Source organism: Macaca mulatta, chromosome 14, assembly GCF_049350105.2.
Source record: "Macaca mulatta isolate MMU2019108-1 chromosome 14, T2T-MMU8v2.0, whole genome shotgun sequence".
NCBI lineage: Eukaryota > Metazoa > Chordata > Mammalia > Primates > Cercopithecidae > Macaca > Macaca mulatta.
This window is the reverse complement of record NC_133419.1, coordinates 130746178-130771841: the sequence shown is the minus strand read 5'-3', so window position 1 is coordinate 130771841 and position 25664 is coordinate 130746178. Positions and strand designations below refer to the sequence as shown.

Sequence of the window (25664 nt, the reverse complement as noted above, 5' to 3'; positions counted from 1 at the left end):
GGCTGAGGTGGGTGGATCACTTGAGCCAGGAGTTTGAGACCAGCCTAGGCAACATGGTGAAACCCTATCTCTACAAAAAAAAAATACAAGAAAATTAGCTGGGCGTGGTGGCATGCACCTGCAGTCCCAGCTACTCAGGGGTGGAGAGCTGAGGTGGGAGAATCAATTGAGCCCAGGGGGCAGAGGTTGCAGTAAGCCAAGATCGTGCCACTGAACTCCAACCTGGGCAACAGAGTGAGACCTCGTTAAAAAAAAAAAAAAAAAAAAAATTCATGAAAAATACATATTAAGAAAAAATCATGAATTAATTTCAAATTTGTCTGCACCAAAATAAATCTGTACTAACTTGTAATAACAAGTCTGAACAGGACCTAGTTTGAGGCACTAAAAAGGATAAGACGTTAGTTTGAAAACAGCCCCTATCACAGCAACACGAATTCTACTAAAATTGAAGCAAGGACAAACATCACATTACAGTGGAGTTTAGGTGAAAACATGATGAAATCATTGAGCCTTTATAAAAAGTTTGTAGGGACAACTCCTCAAATAAATCAGCAGTTTACAAATGGATAACCTGATGAAGAATGAGATTATGTTGAAGATGAAGCCCACAGCAGCAGAGCATTTGCATCATTGGTGAGGAAAAAAATGTATCTTGTTTGTGCCCTAACTGAAGAGGACTGACAATTCAGTACAAATAATAGCCAACACCACAGGCATCTCAATTGATTTAGCCTACACAATTCTGACTGAAAAATTAAGGTTGAGCAAGCGTTCTACTCAACAGGTGACAAAACCATTGCACCCAGATCAGCTGCAGACAAGAGCAGAACTTTCAATGGAATTTTTAAACAAGTGGGATTAAGATCCCAGGGCCAGGCATGGTGGCTCATACCTGTAATCCCAACACTTTGAGAGGCCAAGAAGGGTGGATCACCTGAAGTCAGGAGTTCAAGACCAGCTGGCCAACATGGTGAAACCCCATCGCTACTAAAAATATACAATTAGCTGGGTGTGGTGATGCATGCCTGTAATCCCATCTACTCGGGAGGCTGAGGCAGGAGAATTGCTTGAACCGGGGAGGTGGAGGTGGTAATGAGCCAAGATGGCACCACTGCATTCCAGTCTAGGCAACAAGAGTGAAACTCTGTCTCAAAAACAAACAAACAAAAAGATCCCAAAACATTTCTTCAAACAATTGTAACAGGATGTGTAGCATGGCTTTACCAGTATGATCCTGAAGACAAAACACAATCAAACCAATGGCTACCAAGAGATGGAAATGCTCCAGTCAAAGCAAAAGCAGACCAGTTAAGGGCAAAAGTCATGGCAACCATTTTTGGGGATGCTGAAGGCATTTTTCTTGTTGACTTTCTTTTTGGCCAAAGAACAATAAGATCTGCTTATGATGAGAGTATTTTGAGTTAGGCAAAGCTTTAAGCTGAAAAAGGCACAGGAAAGCTTCAGCAGAGAGTCATTCTCCACCACAGCAAAGCTCCTGCTCATTCCTCTCATCAGACAAGGAAAACTTTGTGAGAGTTTCAGTGGAAAATTATTAGGTACCCATCTTACTGTTCTGAACTTGGTTCCTTCTGACTTCTTTTTGTTTTCTAAACTTAAAAAGTCTTTAGGCCAGGTGCGGTGGCTCATGCCTGTAATCCCAGCACTTTCGGAGGCCGAGGCGGGCGGATCACGAGGTCAGGAGATCGAGACCATCCTGGCTAACACAGTGAAACCCTGTGTCTACTAAAAATACAAAAAAATTAGCCAGACATAGTGACAGACACCTGTAGTCCCAGCTACTCGAGAAGCTGAGGCAGGAGAATCGCATGAACCTGGGAGGCGGCACTTGTAGTGAGCCAAGATCTTGCCACTGCACTCCAGTCCGGGCGACAGACCGAGACTCCGTCTCAACAAAAAACATAAAACAAACAAAAAAAAGCCTTTAAAAGGCACCCATTTTTCTTCAGTTAATGTAAAAAAGACTGCATTGATCTGGTTAAATACTCAAGATGCTCAGTTCTTTAGGGATGGAATAAATGGCTAGTATCATTAGTTACAAAAGTGTCTTGAACTTGATCAATATTGAGAAATAAAGTCTATATTTTTATTTTTGTCTTTTAATTCCATTTTCCACAAACTTTTAAAAGTCTCCTCATACACTAAAGACTCTCATGGATAAAGTAAATAGTATGTCAGAACAGATGGGTAGTACTAGCAGAGAGACAGAAATTCTAAGAAAGAATCAAAAATGCTAAAAATCAAAAATGCCATAACAGAAGGGAAGAATACCTTTGATGAGCTCATTAGTAGACTAGACACAGTGAAGAAAGAATCTCTGAGCTTGAGGATATCTCAATACAAATTTCCAAAACAGAAAAACAAACAGAAAAAAGACTGAAAAGCAAAACACTACAGAATATCCAAGAAGTGTGGGACTACAAAAGGCATAGCATATGTGGGGTAGAACGCCAGAAGGAGAATGAAGAAAGGAAAGAATAGATGAAATATTTGAAGTGATAATGACTTAGAATTACCCCCAAGTTAATGACACCAAAACCCAGGTCTAGGAAGCTCAGAGAATACCATCAGGATAAATGACAAAAACTACGCCTAGCATATCATATCCAAACTGCAGAAAATCAAAGATAAGGACAAAATCTTGAAAGAAACCAGAGAGAAAAACACCTTACCTATGTAGAGAAGCAAAGGTAACTCCTCAGAATAGAATGTACTGAAATATTTAAAGTGTTGAGAGAAAAAAACACAAACAAACACCAACCTAGAATTCTGTACTCTGTGAAATTATCCTTCAATAGTGAAGGAAAAATGTAGACTTTCTCAAACAAACAAAAATTGAAAGAATTTGTTGTCAGTAGACCTCCCCTGCAAAAAAAAAAAAAATGTTTTAAAATTTTTTTCAGAAAGAAGGAAAATTATATAGGTCAGAAACTCAGATTTACATAAAGAAAGGAAAATCATCATAGGACAAATAGGTGAAGGTAAAGTAAAAACTTTCATTTTTCTTATTCTTATTGGTCTTACAGATAACAGTTTGTTCCAAATGATAATAGCAATAATATATTTGATTATGTATGCTTACGTGTGTACATTTTAATATATATTATATGTTACATTTATAATACGTGTTTATTTATAAGTGAAGTGAATGACAGGAATGATACAACAAATAAGAGGAAAGAATTTTTCTTATTACAAGGTACTTGTCTTACCTGTGAAGTAGTATAGTGTTATTTTAAAGTGAACTTGGATTCGTTGTAGATGTATATTACAAACTCTAGGGTCATCACTAAAAAAACATTTAAGCGTAACCTTATGCTAAGAATTGAGAGTAGGTGGAATTATATGAAATGCTCAATTAAAACCACATAAGACAGAGTGGAAGGCAAAAATAGGATCAAAGTACAAGGGCAATAAATAGAAAATAGTTGCAAATAGGGCAGGTATTAACCCAAGTACATCAATAATTACTTAAAACATAAATGGCCTAAATGTACCAATTAAAAGGCAGAGATTGGAGATTGTCAAAGTGGATGAAGAAACAAAACATAACTATATTTTTTGTTGTCTATATAAAGTTGTCTACAAGAGACCTGCTTTAAATATAAAGACATATACATTAAAAGTTAAAGGATTGAGAAAGATGTATCATATTAACACTAATCAAAATAAAGCAAGAGTGGCTATATTAATTTCAAGCAGAGCAGACTTCAGAGTAAGGAAATTCATGGGGGCTAGAGGCACACTACATGATAAAGGGATCAATTCTCCAAGAAGACATAACAATCTTTAATGTGTGTGTATGTAACAACAGAGTATCAAAATACATGAAGCAAAATCTGAGAGACCACAAGAAGAAACAGACAAATCCACCATTATAGTTGGAGACCTCAACACCCTTGTATCAGAAATGGACACATCCAGAAGACAAAATCAGTAAGTCTAAGGCTATAGTTGAACTCAACAGCACCATCAATCAACTGGACATCTATGACATTTATTGACGTCTATGGACTACTTCATTACACAACAGCAAAATACACACTCTTCTCAAACTAAGAAGAGCATTCACCAAGATAGATCAAATTCTGGGCTGTAAACAAAGTTTAACAAATTTAAAAATGAAATCAGACACTGCATGCTTTCAGTCTGCAATGAAATTAAACTAAAAATCAGTAACAAAATGATAGCTGAAAAATCCCAAAATACTTGGAGGTTAAACAACACATTTCTTTGTTGTTGTTGTTGTTGCCCAGGCTGGAGTGCAATGGTACCATCTCAGCTCACTGCAACCTCCACCTCCCAGGTTCAAGTGATTCTCCTGCCTCAGCCTCCCTAGTAGCTGGGATTACAGGTGTGTGCCACCATGTCCAGCTAATTTTTGTATTTATAGTAGAGATGGGGCTTCACCATGTTGGCCAGGCTGGTCTTGAACTCCTGACCTCAGGTGATCCATCCACCTCAGTCTCCCAAAATGCTGGGATTACAGGCTTGAGCCACCGCGCCTAGCCTACAACACACTTCTTATCAAAATTTGTGGAATGCAGTGAAAATAGTGCTTAGATGAAAGTTTATGGCATTGAATGCGTATATTTAAAAAGAAAAAATATAAAAATAAATTATCTAAGATATCACCTTAGGAAACTGGGAAAGGAAGATCAAATTAAATCCAAAGTAAGCAGAAGAAAATAAATAATAAAACATTAGAGTAGAAATATATGGAATTGAAAGCATAAAATCAATTTTTAAAAATCAACAAAACCAAAACCTGGTTTTTTGAAAAGATCAATAAAATAAATAAGCCACTAGTCAGAAAAGAAAAGAGAGAGGACACAAGTTACTAATATAAAAAATGAGAAAGGGAAGAGCACTACAGATAACATGGACATTAAAAGGATAATAAAGAAATGCTATGAACAACTTTATGCCCACAAGTTTGCTAACCTAGATGAAATGGACCAATATCTTTAAAAACTGCAATCTGCCAAAACCTTCACCAGAAGAAATAAACATTTTGAATAGACATATTTATTAAAGGAATTGAATTAATAATAAATATCCTTGCAAAACAGAAAGAACCAGGTCCACCTGGGTTTGCTGTTGAATTCGCCTAAACATTTAAGGAAAAAAAAATATCAGTTCTCTGCAATTTCTTCCAGAAGATAGAAGCAGAGGGAATAATTCATTCCTAATTCATTCTATGAGGCCATCACTACACTAACACACAAAAAAAGAAAAAGGTATTAAAAGAAAAGAAAACTACAGCCCAACATCTCTTATAAACACAAATACAAAAATTCTCAACAAAATACTAGCAAATCAAATCCAACAATGCATAAAAAGAAATATACACCAGGTGGGATTCATCCCAAGTAGGCAAGGGTGTTTCAATATCTGAAACTCAATTAACATAATCTGTCACATTGACAAGATAAAAATGAAAAATCATGTAATCACATCAATAGATGCAGAAAACGCATTTTACAAAATCCAACACTGATTTGTGATAAAGACTCTCAGCAAACTAGAAATAGAGGGGAACTTCCTCAGCTTGATTTTTTTTAAAATGCCAGTGAAAAAACTACAGATAACAACATACTTAATGAGGAGAAACTCGAAACTTTTCCACTAAGATCAGGAACAAGGCAAGTATGTCCCTTCTCCCCACTCCTTTTCAACATTGTACTGGAAGACGTAGCTAATCCAATGAGACAAAAAAAGGAAACAAAATGTACACTGATTAGGAAGGAAGAAATAAAACTTTGTTCGCAGGTAACATGATTGTCTATGTAGAAAATCCAAAAGAGTTGACCAGAAAAACCCACCTAAGTGATTAAGCAAGATTGTAGGATATGAGGTTAATATACAAAAGTCAATCACTTTTCTATATACTAGCAATGAAAAAGAGGAATTTGAAATTTAAAACACAATGCCATTTACATTGGCACCCAAAATAATGAAATACTTAGGTATAAACCTAACAAAATATGTGCAAGAGCCATGTGAAAATAAAGACCTACAAAGTTCTAATGAGGGAAGTCAAAGAAGAACTAAACAGATACAGAGATATTCCACATTCATGGATAGGAAGATCCAATATTGTCAAGACATCAATTCTTCCTAACTTGATCTATAGATCCAGTGCAATCCCAATCAAAACCCCAGCATGTTATTTTGTGAATATCAACAGGCTGATTCTAAAGTTTATATGGAGAAGCAAGAGACCAGCATAGTCAACACAACATTGAAAGAGAATAAAGTCAGAGGACTGACACTACCCAATTCCGAAGCTTGCTATAAAGCTTCAGTAATCAGAATACTGTGATATTGATGGCAAACAGACAAATAAATTAATGAAATGGGACACAGAGCCCAGAAATGGAGCTTCATAAAAATGGTCAACTGATCTTTGACAAAGGAGGACAGGCAGTAGAATGGAGCCAACACATTCCTTTTAACAAATAAAGTTGGAACAACTGGACATCCACATGAAAAGAAAAAGGAATCTAGATACAGACTTTAAACTCTTCACAAAAATTCACTCAAAATGGATCTTAGACTTAAATGTAAAATGCAAAATCACAAAATTCCTAGAATTATATAAAAGAAAATCTAAATGACCTTGGGTATGGTAGCGCCTTTTTAGATATTATATCAAGGGCATGATCCATGAAAGAAATAATTGATAAGCTAGACTTCATTAAAATTCAAAACTGCTCCACAAAATACACCCTTGAGAGAAAGAGAAGAGAAGCCACGGATGGGGAAAAATATCTGCAGAAGATACATCTGATAAAGGACTATCATGTAAAATATGTGAAGAACTCTTAAAACTCAACAATTTAAAAAATGAACAACTCGATTAAAAATGGGTCAAAGACCTGAAAGAACATCTCAGCACCAAAATTATACAGATAGAAAATGAGATATGAAAAGATGCCTCACGTCATATGTCATCAGAGAAATGTAAATTAAAACAACAATGAGATACCACTACACACCTACTAGAAAGACCAAAATTCAGAACGCTGATAACACCAAATGCTGGCAAGCCTCAGTTGGCTCTTCAACCCTGCCTTAAATTATCTGAGGTACTTCAGAGGCCTCCATGAATTTCCTCCATTTTACCCTAAGTTAGCTCAAGACAATTATTGTCCCTTGCAAGTAAAAAAGTACTGCCCCAAATACCAAGACGTGGACTCTGTCAGTTTAGATACCATTAAGTACAGTCATGAGTTGCTTAATGACAAAGATACATTCTGAGAAGTACGTTATTATTCATCATTGTGCAAACATCCTAGAGTGTACTTACACAAACCTACACGCCTAGACTATAGGGTAAAGCCTATTGCTTCTAGGCTATAAACCTGTACAGGATGGTGCTGTGCTGAGTACTGTAGGCAACTGTAACATACCGGTAAGTATTTACATATCTAAACATATCTAAACATGGAAAAAGTACAGTAAAAATACAGTATAAAAGATGTTTTTAATGGTATACCTGCATAGTACACTTCATGGTACACTTACCATGAATGAAGCTTGCAGGACTGGAAGTTACTCTGGGTGAGTCAGTGAGTGAGTAAATGTGAAAGCCGAGAATATTGCTGTATATACTGTAGGCTTTATAAACACTGTACACTTGGACTACACTGGATTTACTTTTAAATTTTTCTTTCTTCAACAAAAAATTTAACTTGGCTTATTATAATGTTTTTACTTTATAAACTTTTTTATTTTTATTAACTTTCCCATTCTGTTGTAATAACACTTAGCTTAAAACACAAAAACATTGTTCAGCTGTACCAAAATGTTTTTCCTTTATATCCTTATTCTATAAGCTATTTGTATTAATTACTTTTTTACTTTTTAAATTTTTTTGTTAAAAATTAAGACAAGAACACACAATAGCCTAGGCCTATACAGGGTCGGGATCATCATTATCACTGTCTTCCACTCCTACAGCTCATCCTGCAGCACGTCTTCAGGGACAGTAACAGGCATGGAGCTGTCGTCTCCTATGACAGCAATGTCTTCTTCTGGATACCTCCTGAAGGACCTGCTTGCCTGACACTGATTTACAGTAAACTCTTTTTTATAAGTAGAAGGAGTACACTCTAACGATAAAAAGTATAGTATAGTAAATTTGTAAGCCAGCAACATAGTCGTTTCTCATGATTACTAATCACTGTTTACTGTACTGTATTGTATGTGCTAGATTTTTACACCACTGGCAGTGCAGTAGGTTTGTTTACACAAACATCATCACAAACACATGAGTAGTGCTTTGCGCTGCAACGTTCAGAGGGCTACGTTACAAGACAATAGGAATTTGTCAGCTCCTTTACAATCTTATGGGACCACCATTGAACATGTGGACTGTCATTCACTGAAAACCTGTTATGCGGTGCAGGACTATAGTTGTCACCTAAAAACAAATATACTCCAGCCTTCGTTTGTCCTAAAGCCTTTGATGGTGGGGGGAGGCAGAAGGGATGAGTAAAACTGTAAAAATGTCCAACTGGGTAAGCAGAGAAAGTCTTCCTCACTCTGTCTTGATTTCATCCTCTGTAAAGCGGAGACAATAGTAAGAATAAAAGAGCTCTATGTCTATCATTCCCTCTCCTAGAATCAGTGTAAATGTCAACCATCTTCACAATCTGTCCTCGTTCCTTATCTTCAAATAACTCCTTCCTCTCCTCAACTTCAATAAATTTTATCTAAGACATTCCCATACTTTTTATCTTGTGTTTTAATTAGATGAGCACTCTGATATTCCCTGTTAAACTGTAAATTCCATAAAGGCAAAAGTGTGTGTTTTATCTTTATTGGTCCGTAGTGCCTAGTATATTACAAATAAAGTAAGAAGTGAGTATTTGTTGAAAGAATAAATCAAGAATAAATTAAGATGAGATATGAGGAAGCCCTTTTAAAAGTATAAAGCATGGATTATAAAGCGTCCACGCACTGCATATATGTAAGGTTTGATTCTCATCACTGATGGTGTGATCTTGGAGTACTTTAACCCCTTTGGGTTTCTCATGAACAAGGCTCTACGGACACGGATGACAGGGAAGGTGCAGTTGCAGTCTATTTGCTTTTGCTTTTAATTTCCCACTCTTAAGCTTAAAGAAATGAAAGTGAAGGGTGGGTACAATAAAACCTCCATGCCCATAAAGATAACAGGGAGAAATTAGAAATTATAAAGGAAATGGGGGAGATAAGTTAACCGAAATCACAGGTGAAACAGTCACTTAGTTGAGCCCTAAATTCAGCACTAAGCTTCCTGGTAGCCAAGGCAAAAAGCAAAACACAATCGTGTTCATAGTTCTTATTGTTAGAAAAAGAGATTATACCAGTTATCAAAAAACACACATCCTACCCCGGAGCTGCCTTCCAGAAGGCATTATGGTGTCACTACTGCAGAAAAGCCAGTGAATGTCCCTTTGGGCAACATCCCCTGCTGCACCATCGCAGAATCAGCGAGGCTTGAAGAGTTTCTCCTTTAGGGGAGCCCTGCTTCTGGCAGAGGGTCCGAGAGGACTTGCAGTAAAGAGCCAGGCCCCAGCCAACACCTGGCACAGAGCAGCTGCAGAAACTGGCCAGTCACATCATTATTTAATGTTGGCTGATTAGATGTAGGAACATGCCTGCCTAAAACAACGACTTTCAATCTGGCATGAAGTGGGGCTGTTCTGCGAAGACTTTGCCATTGGACTGAGGTCTTTCCTAAAACAGATCACGACTCCTGAGGGCAAAGCATAGGCCATGATAAAACGTAACAGCCTAGGTTTACTGTTTACTGTGGCAGAGGGGCATGTGACACATTCACCTAAAAGGTCATCGACTGTCTGCAAGTTAAAAAAGGAGAGCATTACGCAGGGAAGGGGGCATGATGTTGAGGAAACAGCAACAGCAACAGCAGTAAGTGGGATGATGAGTGTCTGGGCCTTGGTTGTTCAATTCTCTCCGTTTTGCATCTTTGAGTGTCATCGTAAAAATGTTTTAAAACATTTCTCCTGCAGGCTTCTGAGGAAAGTGATTTCGGCCCTGTGAAGCATGAGCCAGGGGTTACTGACTGCTCATGGCTGCCAGTGAGACTCCATGAGGCCCCACATGGCTTTCCTGAGTTCACACATAGGCCTCGTCCTCCAGTCCTGGCTGAGGGCACCCGTTGTTCCCATTCCAGTGGCTGGGCTTAGCTCCCTCCATGCCTGCAACAAGAAACCTTGACCCTCAGTGGAGGTGGGAGTTAGAGGGAGGTCAGGGGCTCTGGCCCTCCCTGGAGTTGGGGAGGCAGAATGGGGTGCTGGCCCTAGGGACTGGTGGGTCTGGAATGGGAAGAAGGAAAGAGAAGGAGCAGGAACAGGAGGAAAGGAGGAAACGAGAGGCCTAGGGAAGCCAAGACCTCTCGCCTGCAGACAGGCAAGTCAGCTTTGCAGAGGGAGCTGTGGACGCTGTGGCATGAAGAGGTAGCCCAGCCAGAAGGAGCCTGCAGCTGCAGAGTCTGGGGTGGAGAAGGGGTTTCAGCGTGCTGGAGATGAAGGGTTGTGACCTGGGAGTGAGGGAGTCATGGGGCGGGCCGGGGGTGAACTCTCCCCCAAGATGCTGCCGGCTGCAGAGCCCTGAACTTGAGTATGCTTAATTCCATAGAGACTGGCCCAAGAAAGGGGTATGCCGGGATCAGAGGCTAAAGAGAGAGCGCAGACCTGACCCTGAGCTAGGCAGCCCCTGCCCCGAGGCAGCAGCCGGCTTTGCTCTTTCCTGCCTTGGAAGAAAGCAGAAAGAGAACATGCTTTGATTGTCCTCAAACAAACACTGTGTTGAGTAAAGAGATAAGCCCAGCGTGGGTTGGCTCAGGCGTCCCCAGGCAAGGGAAGTCACACTTCATATTTCCAACATGAAAGTCCCAGATGGGCCGGGCCTCCAACCTGGCAGAAGCTGAGAGGCTGGGGCCTGTGCCCTGCAGGGAGAGGCCCAGCACGCAAGGGGTGATCTGCTGTGACCCGTGACAGCTGCAACTGAGGCCCTTTTCTCTGCCAGCTGGGCCTACAGGTCCAGAGCATATAAGATCCAACCCAGAAAGAGCCAGGTACCCTCCGAAGGGACATTGGTGGCTGATGCTCAAGGAGGTGCCACCTCCCTAGCCAGGGGCATTGGAAAAGTGACCTTGCTGGAAGGAACATTGTCCTCTAAGAAGCTGCCTGAGTAACACAAGACATGAGAGGCAGGAAGGGAAAAGGCTTGGGAAGCACAGGAGGACCTCCTTTCCCATGCCCACATGCCCTGTCTGCTGCTGCCCTCACCTGCACTGCACGCCTGGGTGACAAGGACACCGGGAACTTGGTGCTCTGCACATCCTCCGCAAGCCTGCCAGCCAGGTACTGCTATTACCTCCCTTTGCAGATAAGGAGGCCAAAGCACCAGCAGGAGTGACTGTCAGTGGAGGTCACGCATAGTTCACAGAGCCTGGAACTGGGGTTTGGACCCGGATCCTTGAGCTGATTCTCTGCACCTCAAACTCTCTTCCCAGATGCCCACCACCCCCCGACCACACACCCCTGCAAGTGGGACGCTGCCCTCGAGGCTCTCCCTGCGCTTGTTTTTCCCCCAGTGGTGGGGTCCACCCCAGACCCGGGAGCCCCTCTCTCAGTCCCTACTCCTCGTGGCCCTTCTTGTAACCCTTTCCCCAGACTCCTCCCACCTCCCCACCTCTGGCACAAAGCCTGCAAGTATATATTCCTCTCTCCTCATCTCTCTCACTGAGAAAGTCAATCCCACAAGATATCCCCCAAAGGAAAGAATGAAAAGAAGAAATAAAATAGTCCCTCACGTCTAGCCCAAATATTCTTTTTAATTTTTTGTCAAGTTGGGCTTGCCAAGTCAGTTTCTTTCGATGAAGCAGAGGACTCGGGTGCAGCCACGGCCCACACAGGCTCTGAGGTGCAAGCCGCGAGCAGATGCCATCAGGGTGGACATGCACCATGGACACACAGACAGGGACCTGGCCCAGGCATGAGACCAAGAGTACAGAGCCCAGAACAGGCCAGCACTGTCACTACTCATGTAGTGGCCACAGTGTCACTGACCAAGTGTCAACGTGGGTTACCAGGGACCCACAAAGAAAACTGTATTGCAAGACCCAGGGAAAAGGGACAAGAATCTACAGGTGCCTTTCAAAAATAATCCATGCCACAGGGAAGCAAGTGCCAAAAAGAAGCCAATCTCTTGGGTGGGGACAATAACCTAAGAAGCTGTCACTTGTCTCTGTGGCGAAGCTATAAAGAAGCTCTTGGTCACCAAAAGGGAATAGTGAGGACGAAACCTGTCAGATTCCCACCTGGTGTTGCAGACAACACCCAGCCATGACAGGCATTCCTGCCTGCTTCTAGAGACGTCTAGAATGAGCCAGTCTCTGCATGACTTGATGACACTTCCCTTAAGTCATTCTTCCTATATCTGTAGTTCCTGAGCTGCCTTCCAAATTTAATTTTCCAGGTAGGTTCTATTACAAAAGAGAGGCGAATATAACAACAAAACATTGCTGTGTGTTGAATTCTTACCAATATCTGCTTTACAGACATTTCTTCAATAAGCAGTCGCAACAGCCCTCTGAGTTAGGGTTATTTTATAGACGAAGCTGTATCTGCCTATTGTTAAGTTATTTACAAGTAAATGTTGGTCTAACTACTTTTATTCCTCATTCCTCTCTGCACGTTTCAGTGCAGTGCCTTGCATAAACGGTGGACTCTCAATTATTCGTTCAATTAAATTGATCAAGATCTAACAATACACTCTAGGATTAAGAACACCATACTTCTTAACATAAATTGCATATAAGAGCTTTTTTCCTTTTCTATTACCTTTCCATGGTAATAAAAATAGCTAATATTCATCGGTCTTACTAGGTGCCAAGCACTGTGCCAGTGAATGCATTCCATTCATTTTCTGATCTATCATAAAAATCTTATTATTTTCTCCATTATTAATGCAGAAACAGAGATCTAGAGAAGCTGTTACAAAGCAGCAAAGTCAGGATCTGAGCCTGTGCTCAAATTTAGAGTCAAACAATCTGACTCTAGGTGTGTGCTCTTCATCACTAAGCTAATACCAAAAACAAAGCATAAAACAAAAGAAATTCATACAATAAAGAAATGGAGGGAAATCACCAGAGTTCATTCCCATACCGCCACATCCCTATCACCAGCATGGCCCCCACTTTCTCAAAATTTTCCCTGTTAAACATTTAGCATACAGCTTTCCACATGTTTTTTGGTATACCTATATACATATAGGTTACATATATACTCTTTGTTTTCAAAATGGTATCATACTTATTATACTGATCTGCAATTTATTTATCTCTAAAAATTCTAGGCATCTTTCCACATGAGTATATTTAGCTTGTTATGAGCTTAATTGTGATCTCCCCAAAATTCATATGTTGAAGTTCTAACCCCCAACACCTTAGAATGTAACTGTATTGAGAGACAGGCTTGAAAGAGTTAATTAAGTTAAAATGAGATCATTACGGCGGACCCTAATCCAATATGACTGGTGTCCTTATAAGAAAAAGTGACTAAGACACAGACACACACAGAGGGAAGACCATGTGAAAACACAGGGGAATACAGCCATCTACAAGCTAAGGAGAGGCCTCAAGAGAAACCAACCCTGCCGACACCTTGATCTTAGACTTCCAGCCTGCGGAATTGAGAAAATCCATTTCTGCTATGTGAGACCTCCAGTCTGTGACACTTGTTATGGCAGTCCTGGCCAACTAGTACATAGCTCTGCCACGTTTCTTTTTAACTGCCGCAGAGAATTCTATTTTATAAATGTACTATAACTGATTTAAATAGCTCTCCTTTTGGTAGCTTCCTAAATCCTTTCTCTCGTTCCTTCTCTCTTCCTTTCTTTCTACCTTCCTCTTTTCCTTCCTCCCTTTAGTTTTTCTTTCTTCTCTCATCCTTTTCCATTAGAAACCATGCTGGGCTGAACATTCCTATAGGTTTAATCTTGCATATTTATGAATGAGTGTTTTCAGAGGTTAGATTCATCATAGAGCTCTCATGTCAAATATGAAGCGTATCTTCTAAGTCAGTATAAGTCATGTTGCCTAGGAGCTTTGAGTTTTCCAAGCTACAGTTTGTTAAATAATTCATCATGGTTCTTTCCCTGTACTAAACTGGCTTCCTGCTTTCCCTTCTATGTTTCCTGTTTTGTTTTGTTTTTTTTTTATTATTGAAGTTGACATTTTTCATAGCAAAAAAAAAGAAGAAGAAGAAGAAAGAGTCATTCACATAGTTGACTCTAGAAAATGACATAACTCTCAACTCCAGAGAAGTCAAGGATCGTGTTTTGTCTCTACTTTCAGTTTAGGACTCATTATCTCTTGAGTTCCCTGATTCCTTAAACTTGTAGAGACCAACCTAGGAAGTCACATGGCTGTCGTTGCTCCATATGTCATTGTTGTCATTGCTAAATCCCTCTAAGAATAGTTCTGGGTGGAGACGGGCAGTGGCATGGCAGTGTTGCAGAGTTCACCATAGTTAGCTTCAAAGAGCTCAACCCATTAATGCAGAGACGTGTTTCTGGCACTCGCGTATAAATCTATATTCCTCTCTCCTCTCCTCATTTCTCTTACCTAAAAAAACTCAATACCACAGAATTTCAGAATACTATTCCCTTGTTTAGAAACCAAACTCTCCATTGCCAAGGCTTAACATGAAGCCCCAACTTTCTGGGCAGAACTCAAGCTCCCTCACCAGTCTGGTTCCACACCCTCTCCCCCACCACACCTCTCAGGCACAGTGCCGCTGCTCCAAGCCGGCTTCTTCCTCCCCTGCAGAGAGGCTTCAGTTGTCCCTGCCAAGTGCCTTTGTTCAGATCAGCCGTACCATGTCAACATGAGACTGTGACCTCTCAGAGTGCACATCCTTTGTCTCATATTCCATAATTTCTGGAATATACTGAGAAAATAATAATAAAATATCAAAAAGAAAGAAGGAAGAGAAAAAGAACAGGGAAAGACAGCCTTGCATCAAGGGGAGGCCTCCCCTGAGTTTCTCTGTACCATCTCATGGCTCTCTTCTCCAGCCTCCAACTCTGACCTGTGCTTTCCTTGCCTGTGTCAACTCCTCATCTTTCATAACTCCTCCTCTTTTTGGACTACTCCATACTCTTTATTTACCTCCCAAGTGCATGCACAGTCCCCTGACCTGGACTATAGGCCCTTCGAGGATATGGCCAATGCTTTGGGTTTCTTTCTTAGTACTCCAAGCACACACTGCAATCAGTAATTATTGGACCAAACTGAAAATACCATCCACCACCCAACCCGCTCTTCTCTGACGGTTGAGATAGAAACTTGGCTATTGAGAATCTCTGTGAGATCAGAGGCCCAGGAGTAACCATTCTTACCGTTTCTAGCACTAAACCTATCAAGCCACTTGTCAAGTACCAACCTCTATAAACATCAGTTTTCTAATCTGCAAAATAGGGATAATAATAGAATGTACTTCATCAAGTTCCTTTGAGGACACATAACTTATGTAAACACTTACAACCTATAAACACATATGACATACACAACATACCATCCCTTAAGAGTGCCTGACTATTGAGAACTCTCCCTTGGCAACAGCCAGCCTTCTTTTTATCCCACCTTCCACTAGGAAGTAAGGTCTCTTTCCCTAAGACCAAGTACAAAGAAAATGCAGTGAATAGAGCTACCCACTGGGCAGCAGTGCAGAGTTCAAAACGGATTTTATTTGCTAGGTATGGGCATGACAAGTACAGGGAAGAAATAGAAATATTTAAGTATAAGTGTCCTGGTCGCTGACATCTAAAACTACTTTAAAAGTCAAGAGGAGCTAAGGAAACTTCAGAAGCTAATCTATATACTGAGATTTTGCAAACGTTTATTCCCGTTTGGAGGGCTCCCTACCAAGGGAAGAGCAGGTAGACACGCCCTGGGTGAGCAACTTCCAAATATGAGGGGAGAAGCATGGAAATGTTTGAAGTATACAGCCAAAAGATACCTCTCCTTTTGCTTCACATGAAGTGGCAGACAAATTTTTTTTAATCCCCTTGGAGCTGAGGTTTTCAATTTATGGAATCGATGTGTCTTATAGCTTGAAAGGGAATGTGTAATTTACAATCAAGTTCAATGCCTCATCTAACAAACAGGGAAATGAACACCCAGAGGATGACCTTGTGCAAATGGCCCAGTGCTAGCAGAGTCTAGACAGATGCTTGGTTCTCCTGTCTCCCCGAGCTGTGGTTGTCCAGGGCACCAGGGCCATGTCTAAATAGGTGACTTTTCAAGAAATAAGACTAAAGTGAACTTACCAAGACATAGTGCCCTGGACTTATGGGAACTAGGAAAAACTTTCCCATCCAGCAGTTAGGTATTTATCTAATCATCTCAAAGGCAATCTATATGTGCAAACTTGCCTAGGATGTTAGGGAAAAAAATAGCAGTGGCCTAAACCATTCCAATCTCCATTTCTGATAGAGATTAGGCAACAAGGAGATTTAGCCAGATTGCTTCAGGAAGGTTTTTTTGCCCAGATATAATACGTAAAATAAACCTCTCATTCAGAAGATCTTCAATTTTTGTCAACCTAAGTCCAATCCACTTGCCAATCCAGTCCACAGTGTGTTACACGTTAAAGCCACAGGCTTCCTTATGGGTAACATATGTTGCTGAGACATGTGGAGCCATAATATCTCGTAACCCAGTGATACTGTCCCTAGAGTTAATATAACTCCACTAACATATGTTTCTGCTATTCCCATCCTGAGATACCAGTATTGAAATATATTATGCACAATGTACAGTTAATTGAAAGATACAGGGGGTATATTAAAAAATAAATCTGTTTCTACGACCTCTGCTAAAGTACATTTGAAATACCATATCGTTACTTTCACACTAGTGTATGTGAACTATCTCTGTTGTTTCTTCTGGTCTCTATTTTTTCCTTTCACTCGCCCATGTCTTCTTGGTGCCATGCTAACCACACAACACTAAGGCCAGAGGTTGGGGGATGTGATGCCAGGAACTAAGGCAGTGAGTAAGGAGGCGTGGTTGGAAGTGAGAGCAACAGGAGAACTCATCTGTCATCTCATCCCTCTGAATCCTGGCAGTACCATATTTTAGAAACTTAATTCCAAGAGGAAGTCAAGTATATCCGTCTTTCCCCTGCCCTTGTTGCATAGTCATATCCATGTGTCAAGGAATGGCCTAATTGTATACTCCTTTTGTAAAGCAGGAAGTCGTTGAGATGAAAAACATTAATCTGCATTTCCTCTGACACTTCTTTTATTGTCATACCCTGCACACAGTTAGCGCTTAAGACCAGCTCATACTTCTCCTAGATATTTCTAGAATTTATGTCATCCTCTCCAATCCACTTACACTGCTAGGCTTTCATGGTCTTAAATCTGGATTATTGCAGGAGCCTCTTACTTGGTCTTCCTGCCAACAGTCTTTTCCTATCCCAGTCCATACTTACTACCAGCTCACTGGAGTGGTGAGCTAATTACAGCCTGATTTAAAATATTTCCATGGCTCTCTGCTGCCTGTCAAACAAAGCAAAAACTCCCTAATGCAACATAGAAGGCCCTCCACGATCAGACCCCAGCCCAGTCCAGGCTTCAACTCACCACTCTCTCCCATGCATTCTACAGTCCAGCCATACCAAGTTGTTTTCATTCCTGACCTCCGTGCCATTGTACGTGCTGGCCACACTTCCAAGAATCTCCTTATCTGCCCAACAAATTCTCTTCATTCCTCAAAACCCAGCTCAAGAGCATCATTTCCTCTGACTCCTTCCCAGGTCCACTCAAAGTGATTCCTGCAATTGCTTCTTGTATAATTCCCATAGATGTATAAGCATACTTCTGTCAGAGCACTTCTCATGCTCCATCATAATCATTTTCTCACGTCCATCTCCCCCCAAAAACATGTGTCTCGAGGAGTAGACTAAGTGGTTCATTCTGCAACTTATTCAGTAAATACAGGGCTCAGAATCCTGATGCCGCCATTTACAAGTTGGAGGAAACATCTAAAGGTCCCTAACATCTTTGATCCTCAGCTTCCTGATACACAAGGAGGGTCAGTGATAGAATATAATTCATAATGTTGTTATGAACAATAAATACAGTAAGAGAAGTAAAGCCCTTAACATAATGCTCATATATATGCTGGGTGATGGCTATTATCATTATATGATTACTGTGTGCCAAGCACTTAGTGCAAAGACAATTAAAGTCCGCCTTTGAGGTCTTTAGGGTATAGGTAAAGAGACAGACAAGCAATAAGCTCAATGTCAGAAGACGCAGAGGGTGCCATGAGAGCTCAAGATGGGGCACCTGTTGTCGCTAAATGTCACACCTGCTGGAAAGATTGAAAGCAGAAGAATCTGAAACAAAGGAAAACAGGTGCAGACTATGGACACACTCCAGTGAGACATGATGCTGGCCTGCACTACAGCAGCAGCAGTGGGCAGGAAGAAAGGAACCGAGTTTGAAGATATCCTGGAGGCGGATCCAGTCATGTGACTGGATGAATAATGAGACATTTGGGGTGGTCCGTGTGGGGTGGGTGGGGAGTCTGGGTGAACACAGGTGGGTGGGAGGGTTATGTATGCAGACACAGGATCCATTGATGTGTTGGTTTTAACCGAGCAGTGAGAGAGCATGTGATCCCCAAGGAAAGCGTATGAAATGCACGAGCCGAGCAGAGGGCTGCAAGGTGCAGCAGCACTCGGGAGGTGGTGAGGATCAAACAGGACCGTGTACACAGACAGACGGTGCCCGCACTGAGAAGTGTCCCCATAGTTCCACCAAAGACAGGGTCCTTCATCCCTCTTGGTTTGGTGCATGTTCCCAAGGAAGCCTCTGCATCACAAATACTCATTGACCACTGACCGTGTCGTCCCAAGCCCTGGGCTCTAGGTGCTGTGTGTAACTGCAGCTACGGAACCAGGTTCCCACGCACTGCAGACTCAGCCCAGGGAGGGTTCTTAGAGAGGTCATGTCATCCTCCTAAACACATTTCCAGAGCACTCGCAAAGGCTCTTTTCTCAAAATCCTCAACGACAACGAAACCACGTCAGGAGTATCTGTTCAATTCCCCAGGGCAGAGGCCGGGGGTGCTCCCTGCTGAGGCCAGAATCCCAGTCCCCTGAGGTCATCTGAACTGCTGGTCAGAAGTCTGGGACAGCAGTGGCTTAAGCCCCCGGACACTGTCTGGGACTGTGGCCAGGTACAGGAACAGGGAATGATATGAAGGCGATTGCTTCTAACAGCCTAGGAGTGCAGCTAAAATCTCATCAAATTCCAGCCATTCCCCACGACAATATTTTCACCCTTTTCCCAAATCCAGTTTTTCACGAGGAGATTTCCTCCTCTCTCCATCTCCCTCTATCCTACCCTTTCTGCCAAAATTGTTCTCCTTTGGAAACAAACAGTTCTGTTTCTTCTTTGGAATGCCTCGGGAGGTCGGGAACTCTTATCTCCTCCTTCACAACATTCTGGTCACTGCTTGGAATGTGACTTACGTTACTGACCACAGTTCAGGAGAGCAAAACAAAGGCAGGGCTGCCCAGCTGAGCACGAACGGGTAGGCCTGGAGGGAGGGGAAGGTGAGGGCTGAGTTTCTGGCTACCCAGTTTCCTGCTTTGGAGCAGCAAACATTTCATTGTAGCCTTCTCACAGCGGCCAGGGGCTGAGGGTGACACCGTGGCGGTGATGTCTGAAGAGCCTGAAGGGGGATGTTCTGCTTCTCTGGGATTTGTTGCTGGGATTGCAGGCTTCAGCGCTGACTCACCCACGAGGGCTGGACACAAGCCAAGGAGCAAAGGAACGACGCTTGGGTCACACGCGCTGCCCTTGGCCACGCCAGCTCAGCCTGCTGGGGGCTGGCCAGGGTTCACTGGGCAGGCTGAGCACGACCCAGGGGTCGACACCTTTTTGCAATTATCAAGGTTTATTTCTCACTGGGGCAAGAACACATTCCTCTCCAGAGGATGGATTACAAAGCAAATCGTTCCTGCCTCTCTTCAAGGGCCAGCATAGGAAACTGCTCCTTCCTTCTCCAGAAACTTTAAAATGCAGGCAGCTTTGTTGCCCTCCACACACCCCATTGCCTTACCTGGAGCTCTCCTGAACCTCCAGACCCCGCTGTAGTTGGGACCCAGCCTCCTCTGCTTCCTCTTTCATTGGCTGATCCCCAAAGCAGCCCAGAGGACCTTTTCCTTAGAAAGGTTTTACTGGCAATTGCTTCAATGGAAAACAAAAAGGATTACAAAAATAACCCCAGGAATATGACATTTTGAGCAATTTTAGAAAGGTCTTACAATTGCTGACTTCCAGCTTAGACATTAACCCAGACCCCTGCGGGTCCCTTCTGGGCTTTCTGCTAGCTCCTAGACTGATGCAGGACCTTCTGGCTAGTTCTTCCTTCTTCCAGAAACTTCTATCAAGTGCTGAAACTTTGTTCAACCTCCCCACAACCCTCACCCACATGCCTGAAGGGGCAGCTCTCCCAGTTCATGAGGAAGTCATTCCCTATGGCCTTGCCCTACTGGAAAGTCAACAGGAGAAACTCCTTCATCTCTGAACCCCAAACTGAACACAAACCATCAGCTAGCAAAATCTGAACCATAACCGGCCTATACGCCCAGACTGCTAAAGCTGGAAGTGCCCTCACAGAACACTGGATCTACCCTTCTCACTTTGCAGGTAGGAAATGAGGATTCCAAGAGAGGATCTCAGACCTGCGACCAACACGAGTTTCTAGATGTTCTTTACGGTGCGTCACACCTCTCCCATGCCTGCGTATTTGCCAGCATTTCCAGACCAAAACAAAACTAGGAAGAGACACATTCTCCAAAGAGAATGAACCTTTCCCTCGAGACACTCGGGGTTTCCTCCTGAGGCAGGAGACTGGAAGCCCACAGGACGGGGCCCCTCTGGCCTCTCCCGTGCCTTGCGCCTCACCCACGCGCAGCCCCAGAGCTTCTCTCAAGCCCTCCTCACACCCTGCCCCAGCGGCCCCCAGAACTGGGCCTTCTGCTTGTCTGCTACAAGGCCCCTGTCCGCTTTTAACAGGGCTGCTGTCTCATCCTTCAATCTTGTTTCATTGTCCCTTCCTCTTAGGGGCTTTCCCTGATCACTCTCCCACACCCAAGCTCTTTTTTCTTCCTTTCTTGATTTGGCTTCTTCTCTCTGAAAAAAGGTCAAATCCAATTAAACACCCACACCCAAGCTCCCACTCTCAGCATCAGTTGGTGTCTCCTTCACTTGTAGGATGATCTGTCACAACTCTGTGCTTGCTGACTTGAGCTCTGCCTCCTCAGCGAACCTGGGAGCTGCGCAGGACCAGGACTATGCCTGTCAAGGTTACTGCTGTCTCCATAGCTCCTAGCACCGTGGCTGGGCGTTCCATGGATGTGAGGAATGCACACATGAATGAGAAGCAATCACAGAGGCAGGACACAGGTTTTAAATACTTACAGCTTTATTAGGAGAAGGCTGTGGTCACCTCAGCAGCCAGCTCCCCTGTATACACAGTATACACAGCCCAGCCAGCACCCAGGTCCTTCCATCCTTCTGCAGTACATGGAATGCAAAAGAACCAAACAGAATGGCGGGGAGGGAGGGTCTACCAGTGAGTGTCAGTGTCTAGTGCTTCCGGGAGGCAACTGCCAGGCCAGGGACACTCAAGTCCCTCAAACTGTCATCAGCTCCTGCCAGACCCCACTCCAGCATGACGAGGTCCATATGAGAGTGTTTGGGCCAGACTCCTCCAATCAGTGCATGCAATGGGCAGAGGAGGCTAGGGAATCCTGGGCCCAAAGCCATACTGGTCCACCCCCCTGAAGAAGTTGTTGGAGCTTTCAGAACGTTCCTCTTCTTGGGTAGACATGAGATGCCGCTGTAACTTTACTCCATCACCAGAAACCTGTGCCTTGAGTCTAGTCTCCGCTCAGCCCTCGAGGGCATGGTTGGATTAAGGAAATAGTCAAAGGCAAGCAAGACAAACTCCCTAGGTTGTCTTGGTCATGCGTCTTTTAAAAGGGGAAAGAAGAAAAAAGAAAAAAACACCACAACAGATAAAAGCACTGAGGCCTGGCTTGTGTCAGGAGCCAGAGTGGTTGTCCTTCCTTGAAATGGTTTGTAAAGTACTGATGACAAAAGCTGCTCTGCCCTACCGGAGGCCAGCCTCCTACCGATGGCACCTCTCTTCCCACCCACCCACTCCCCCTGCCATCCCGCACAGCCCCCATGCCACCCTCTCCTCCTCAAGGAGGGAGTGCACCAAGCACAGGGCGCAGTGCTGTCGTCAGCTAGCGAGGATCTGCTTCTGCCTGGTACCTTGGTCCCTTTTGTCCCTGTAGCCCACAGTGGCCACTGGCACAGAGGGGGTTCCTCTTCACTTAGTCCTTCAGGGGTGACTGCAGCCCTGCCTCAGAGACTGGCACCCCCTCTGCCCCTGCATGAACTCCGTCCAAGGGCTCCAGCCCAGCGCTAGACCCGGCTGAGAACATCATCGCAGAGGCTTGGCTGGGAGTTGGCTTGTGGATCCTGACTATTAGGGAAACCCACAGAAAAGAACTGAACTCTTCCAGGAAGACACATGCTTTGATCTTAGCTCAATACAATATTCCACCGAGGCCCTGGATTCATCACCTACACTCAGAAGCAGAACATCCCGTGTGCACAGGCGCATCCGAACCTTCAAGAGACACCCTGCTTAGCCAAAGAAGCTCTAACCCCAAAATAGCTCCCCACTTGGAGCTATAGAAAATGCCTGTTTCTATTTTCCTGGCCTGTCTAGAAGACAGACAGGTCTCCAGCAGTTCATACTCGTGGCTGCCAGGCCCCCTGGGTCCGTCATCGATTCTTGGTGCCTCCTGAAACCTACTCCCAAGGAGTCTGAAGAAGAGGTCTTTGGCTTTGGAGCCCAGCAGGGGGCTGGGCTGTGGGGAGCAGGAAGCCACACACCACACCCTCATTTCTGTGGCTGGAAGCTCAGTCTCCAAAGACTGAGCGTGGTGGAAGGACCAGGTCACCACTGTCCTGGGGGTGGGGATACGGCTGGGTTCCTAGAGGGCATAATCTGAGGTAGCAAACAGTGGAGAAGCTCAGGCCTGGGATACAACGTGACGTACCCAGGGCAGACAGCAGTAGCTGTTGGAATGAAGACGAGTTTCTAGGCACACAGATGTTCAGCACCTAGCCCTCATAGGCACGCCCCACCCCCTCACAATGGGTGCAGGCCTGTGGCCACTGTCAGGGCTGTCTGAGGTGACACAGACCCTCCGATGTCAGCCTGCATATATGTGCCTCTCTGGAGGAGGAAGCCATCAGAACTGCAGCCTCCTCCTCCCTATCCCAGGGTGACATCCCCCAAAGCCAGGCCCAGAGCTCAGCACCAACCCCAGAGCTCAGCACCAACCCCAGTCCAGTGACAGCAGAACCCTCCAGAACTTTCCGAAAACTCCCTGCATCAGCCGCAGACTCCATCGCCCCTCGCTAATGTCAACGTCTTTCTGTGATGGCCGGCTCCATCTTGAAGAAGACAGCAGGCTCCCTACTGACTTCCCCCTCCCTGCAGAGCCTCGGAGAACGCTCCGGTGGCAGCCCCCCCACCAGCCCTACACCCTGCACACCAGAGGAAGGAAAGGCTGCTTCTTTAAGGGAGGGCCCAGAGTGCAGGACGAGAAACCTCAGGACTCCCTGTTTACATCCACGTTTACATTCCACGGTGAAGTGCCAGACTCCAGGGACCCTAATCTCATTCTCCCCGTGGCTTCTGCCCAGCCCCAGCCAGCTTTTATTGCTTAGTCCATGTCAGTTCACAAAAGAAGGTGGGCTAAAAGCACCGTGAAAACCCTGCCCCATTCAGACACGGCTCAGAGCCCATGGGGCCACCTGAGGGTGCCAAGCTGCTGAGACTGGCTCTTCCAGCAGCCTGTGGCCTCCCTTCCGGGGGCCGGGGTCCCTGAAGTTCTGCCTGGAAGGTGCCCATCCTCCAGGTCCCTTGGAAACTGGGCCTCAGCACCTTCTGCCCTGCACCTCAAAGCCTCTTCCCGCAACCGGCCCGAGGAGCGGGGCCTGAGGTAGACTGTGCGGGAGTTTCTGGGCTTCCCTCTGCCCAGTCCAGGGAGGAGGAGGGAACCTCTCACCCCAGCCCATGGTCCTTGTCCCTGGATGTGGGTGACATCGTGGCGTGAGCCCCTGGCCACCGTCCTCTGCCCACTACTCCAGCTGGCAGAATGCTGGCACATCAGTGGGGTGGAGAGTGAGGGGGAGAAAGGGATGACCCCACTCAGCACGGCCTCAAGACACAGAAGTCCAGCTCCTGGGGCTTGCGGCGCAGGTTGCACTGGTCCCGGGCCAGCAGCCGGCCTCCGTGGCCCACGCACTTGAGCGGGCGCCTCTTAAATCCCCGGCCGCAGCTCTTGGAGCAGGGTGACCAGGCGCTGAGCTCCCAGGTGGGGCAGGGCTCCCCACAGGCTTGTGTCTCCACGGGCCGATGGGCTGCATCACAGGCAGGGACCGTGCGCTGCCCCGGGGAGCCCCGGCAGTCCACCGCCCGCTTCTGCAGGCCGCTGCCGCAGCTCACAGAGCAAGGCCCCCAGCTGCCTGCCACCCAGCGTGCAGGGGGCCTGTCGTCCGGCTGCTCCACCTGGTTGGAGAGGCTGAGGACGCTGTTGTGCAGGACAGAAGGGCCCCGGGGGTCCTTGGGATGGGAGGACTTGTCCTCCCGAGGCTCTTTGGGCAGATAGAAGGAGTAGCGGACCCGGGGCGGTGTCATCTTCCCCACGGAGAGGACCTCCACGGTCAGCGGCTCCAGGATGGGCCGGGAGGCCTGCAGGCTCTCCACCGCTGTGCCAGTGCCGCTGTACCGCAACAGGCTGCCCTTCACCACCAGGTCCCGCTCCACTGCGGACACCACGAAGTGCCCGTTGAGCAGGTACTTGCCTTGGCTGTTCTTCAGAGCCAGGTAGTTGTCATCCCCAATCAGCCCCTTGTAGCCGCGCTGGCGGATGTCGATGCTTGAGGCGCCTGCGGGGATGGCCACCACGAAATTGTAGCCATGCCTGGGGTGGGAAAGGGGGGTTGTGCATTAGACAGAAGCCTGGGCCTGAGGACCTCACCGCTCCAGGATCTGTTTCCTCAGTAAACCTAGCTTTTGGTGAATTCTGGCATGGGAGGGAAAGCACAGGTTTGGGAGTCAGAGAGGTCCCTGCCCCTTGGCGATTGGTGCTGGGTAAGGTGCTGAGCTTCTCCAAGCCTCCATGTCCTCACCTGTAAAGTGGAGCTCAGAATTCCACACACCTCATTGAACTGCAGGGAGGACTGAGTCCACCAAAGCACATAAAGCATGTAGCATGGTGCCTGGCACACAGCAAGCATGTGTAGACATCTGCCGTGAGGACGAGGACGAGGAGGATTACCAGGGGTGAGGCGGAGGGATAAGTCCACCATCCTGGAGCCTGAGGCTAGGAGCTCAACGCGGTGAGAGGACACTGGCCCTGGAGGCAGGGACGCAGATCCAGCCTGGCTCACGCGCCAACTCCTGGCAATTTTAAGCAAGCCAGTGTCTCTGGGTTCTGGTGTTC

At 45.0% G+C, this 25664-nt stretch overlaps 1 protein-coding gene across 1 annotated transcript in view; it reads right to left on the bottom strand.

Moving 5' to 3' along the window:
- Positions 1-21533: 21533 nt before the first annotated feature.
- Positions 21534-25664, bottom strand: part of ADAMTS15 (ADAM metallopeptidase with thrombospondin type 1 motif 15) — a 28212-nt gene continuing 24081 nt past the window's right edge. Inside the window, exon 8 of the mRNA XM_001113698.5 lies at positions 21534-25142. Coding sequence (XP_001113698.1) covers positions 24368-25142 — 775 coding nt within the window. The 3' untranslated portion in view covers positions 21534-24367. The remainder of the gene's footprint in view (positions 25143-25664) is intronic.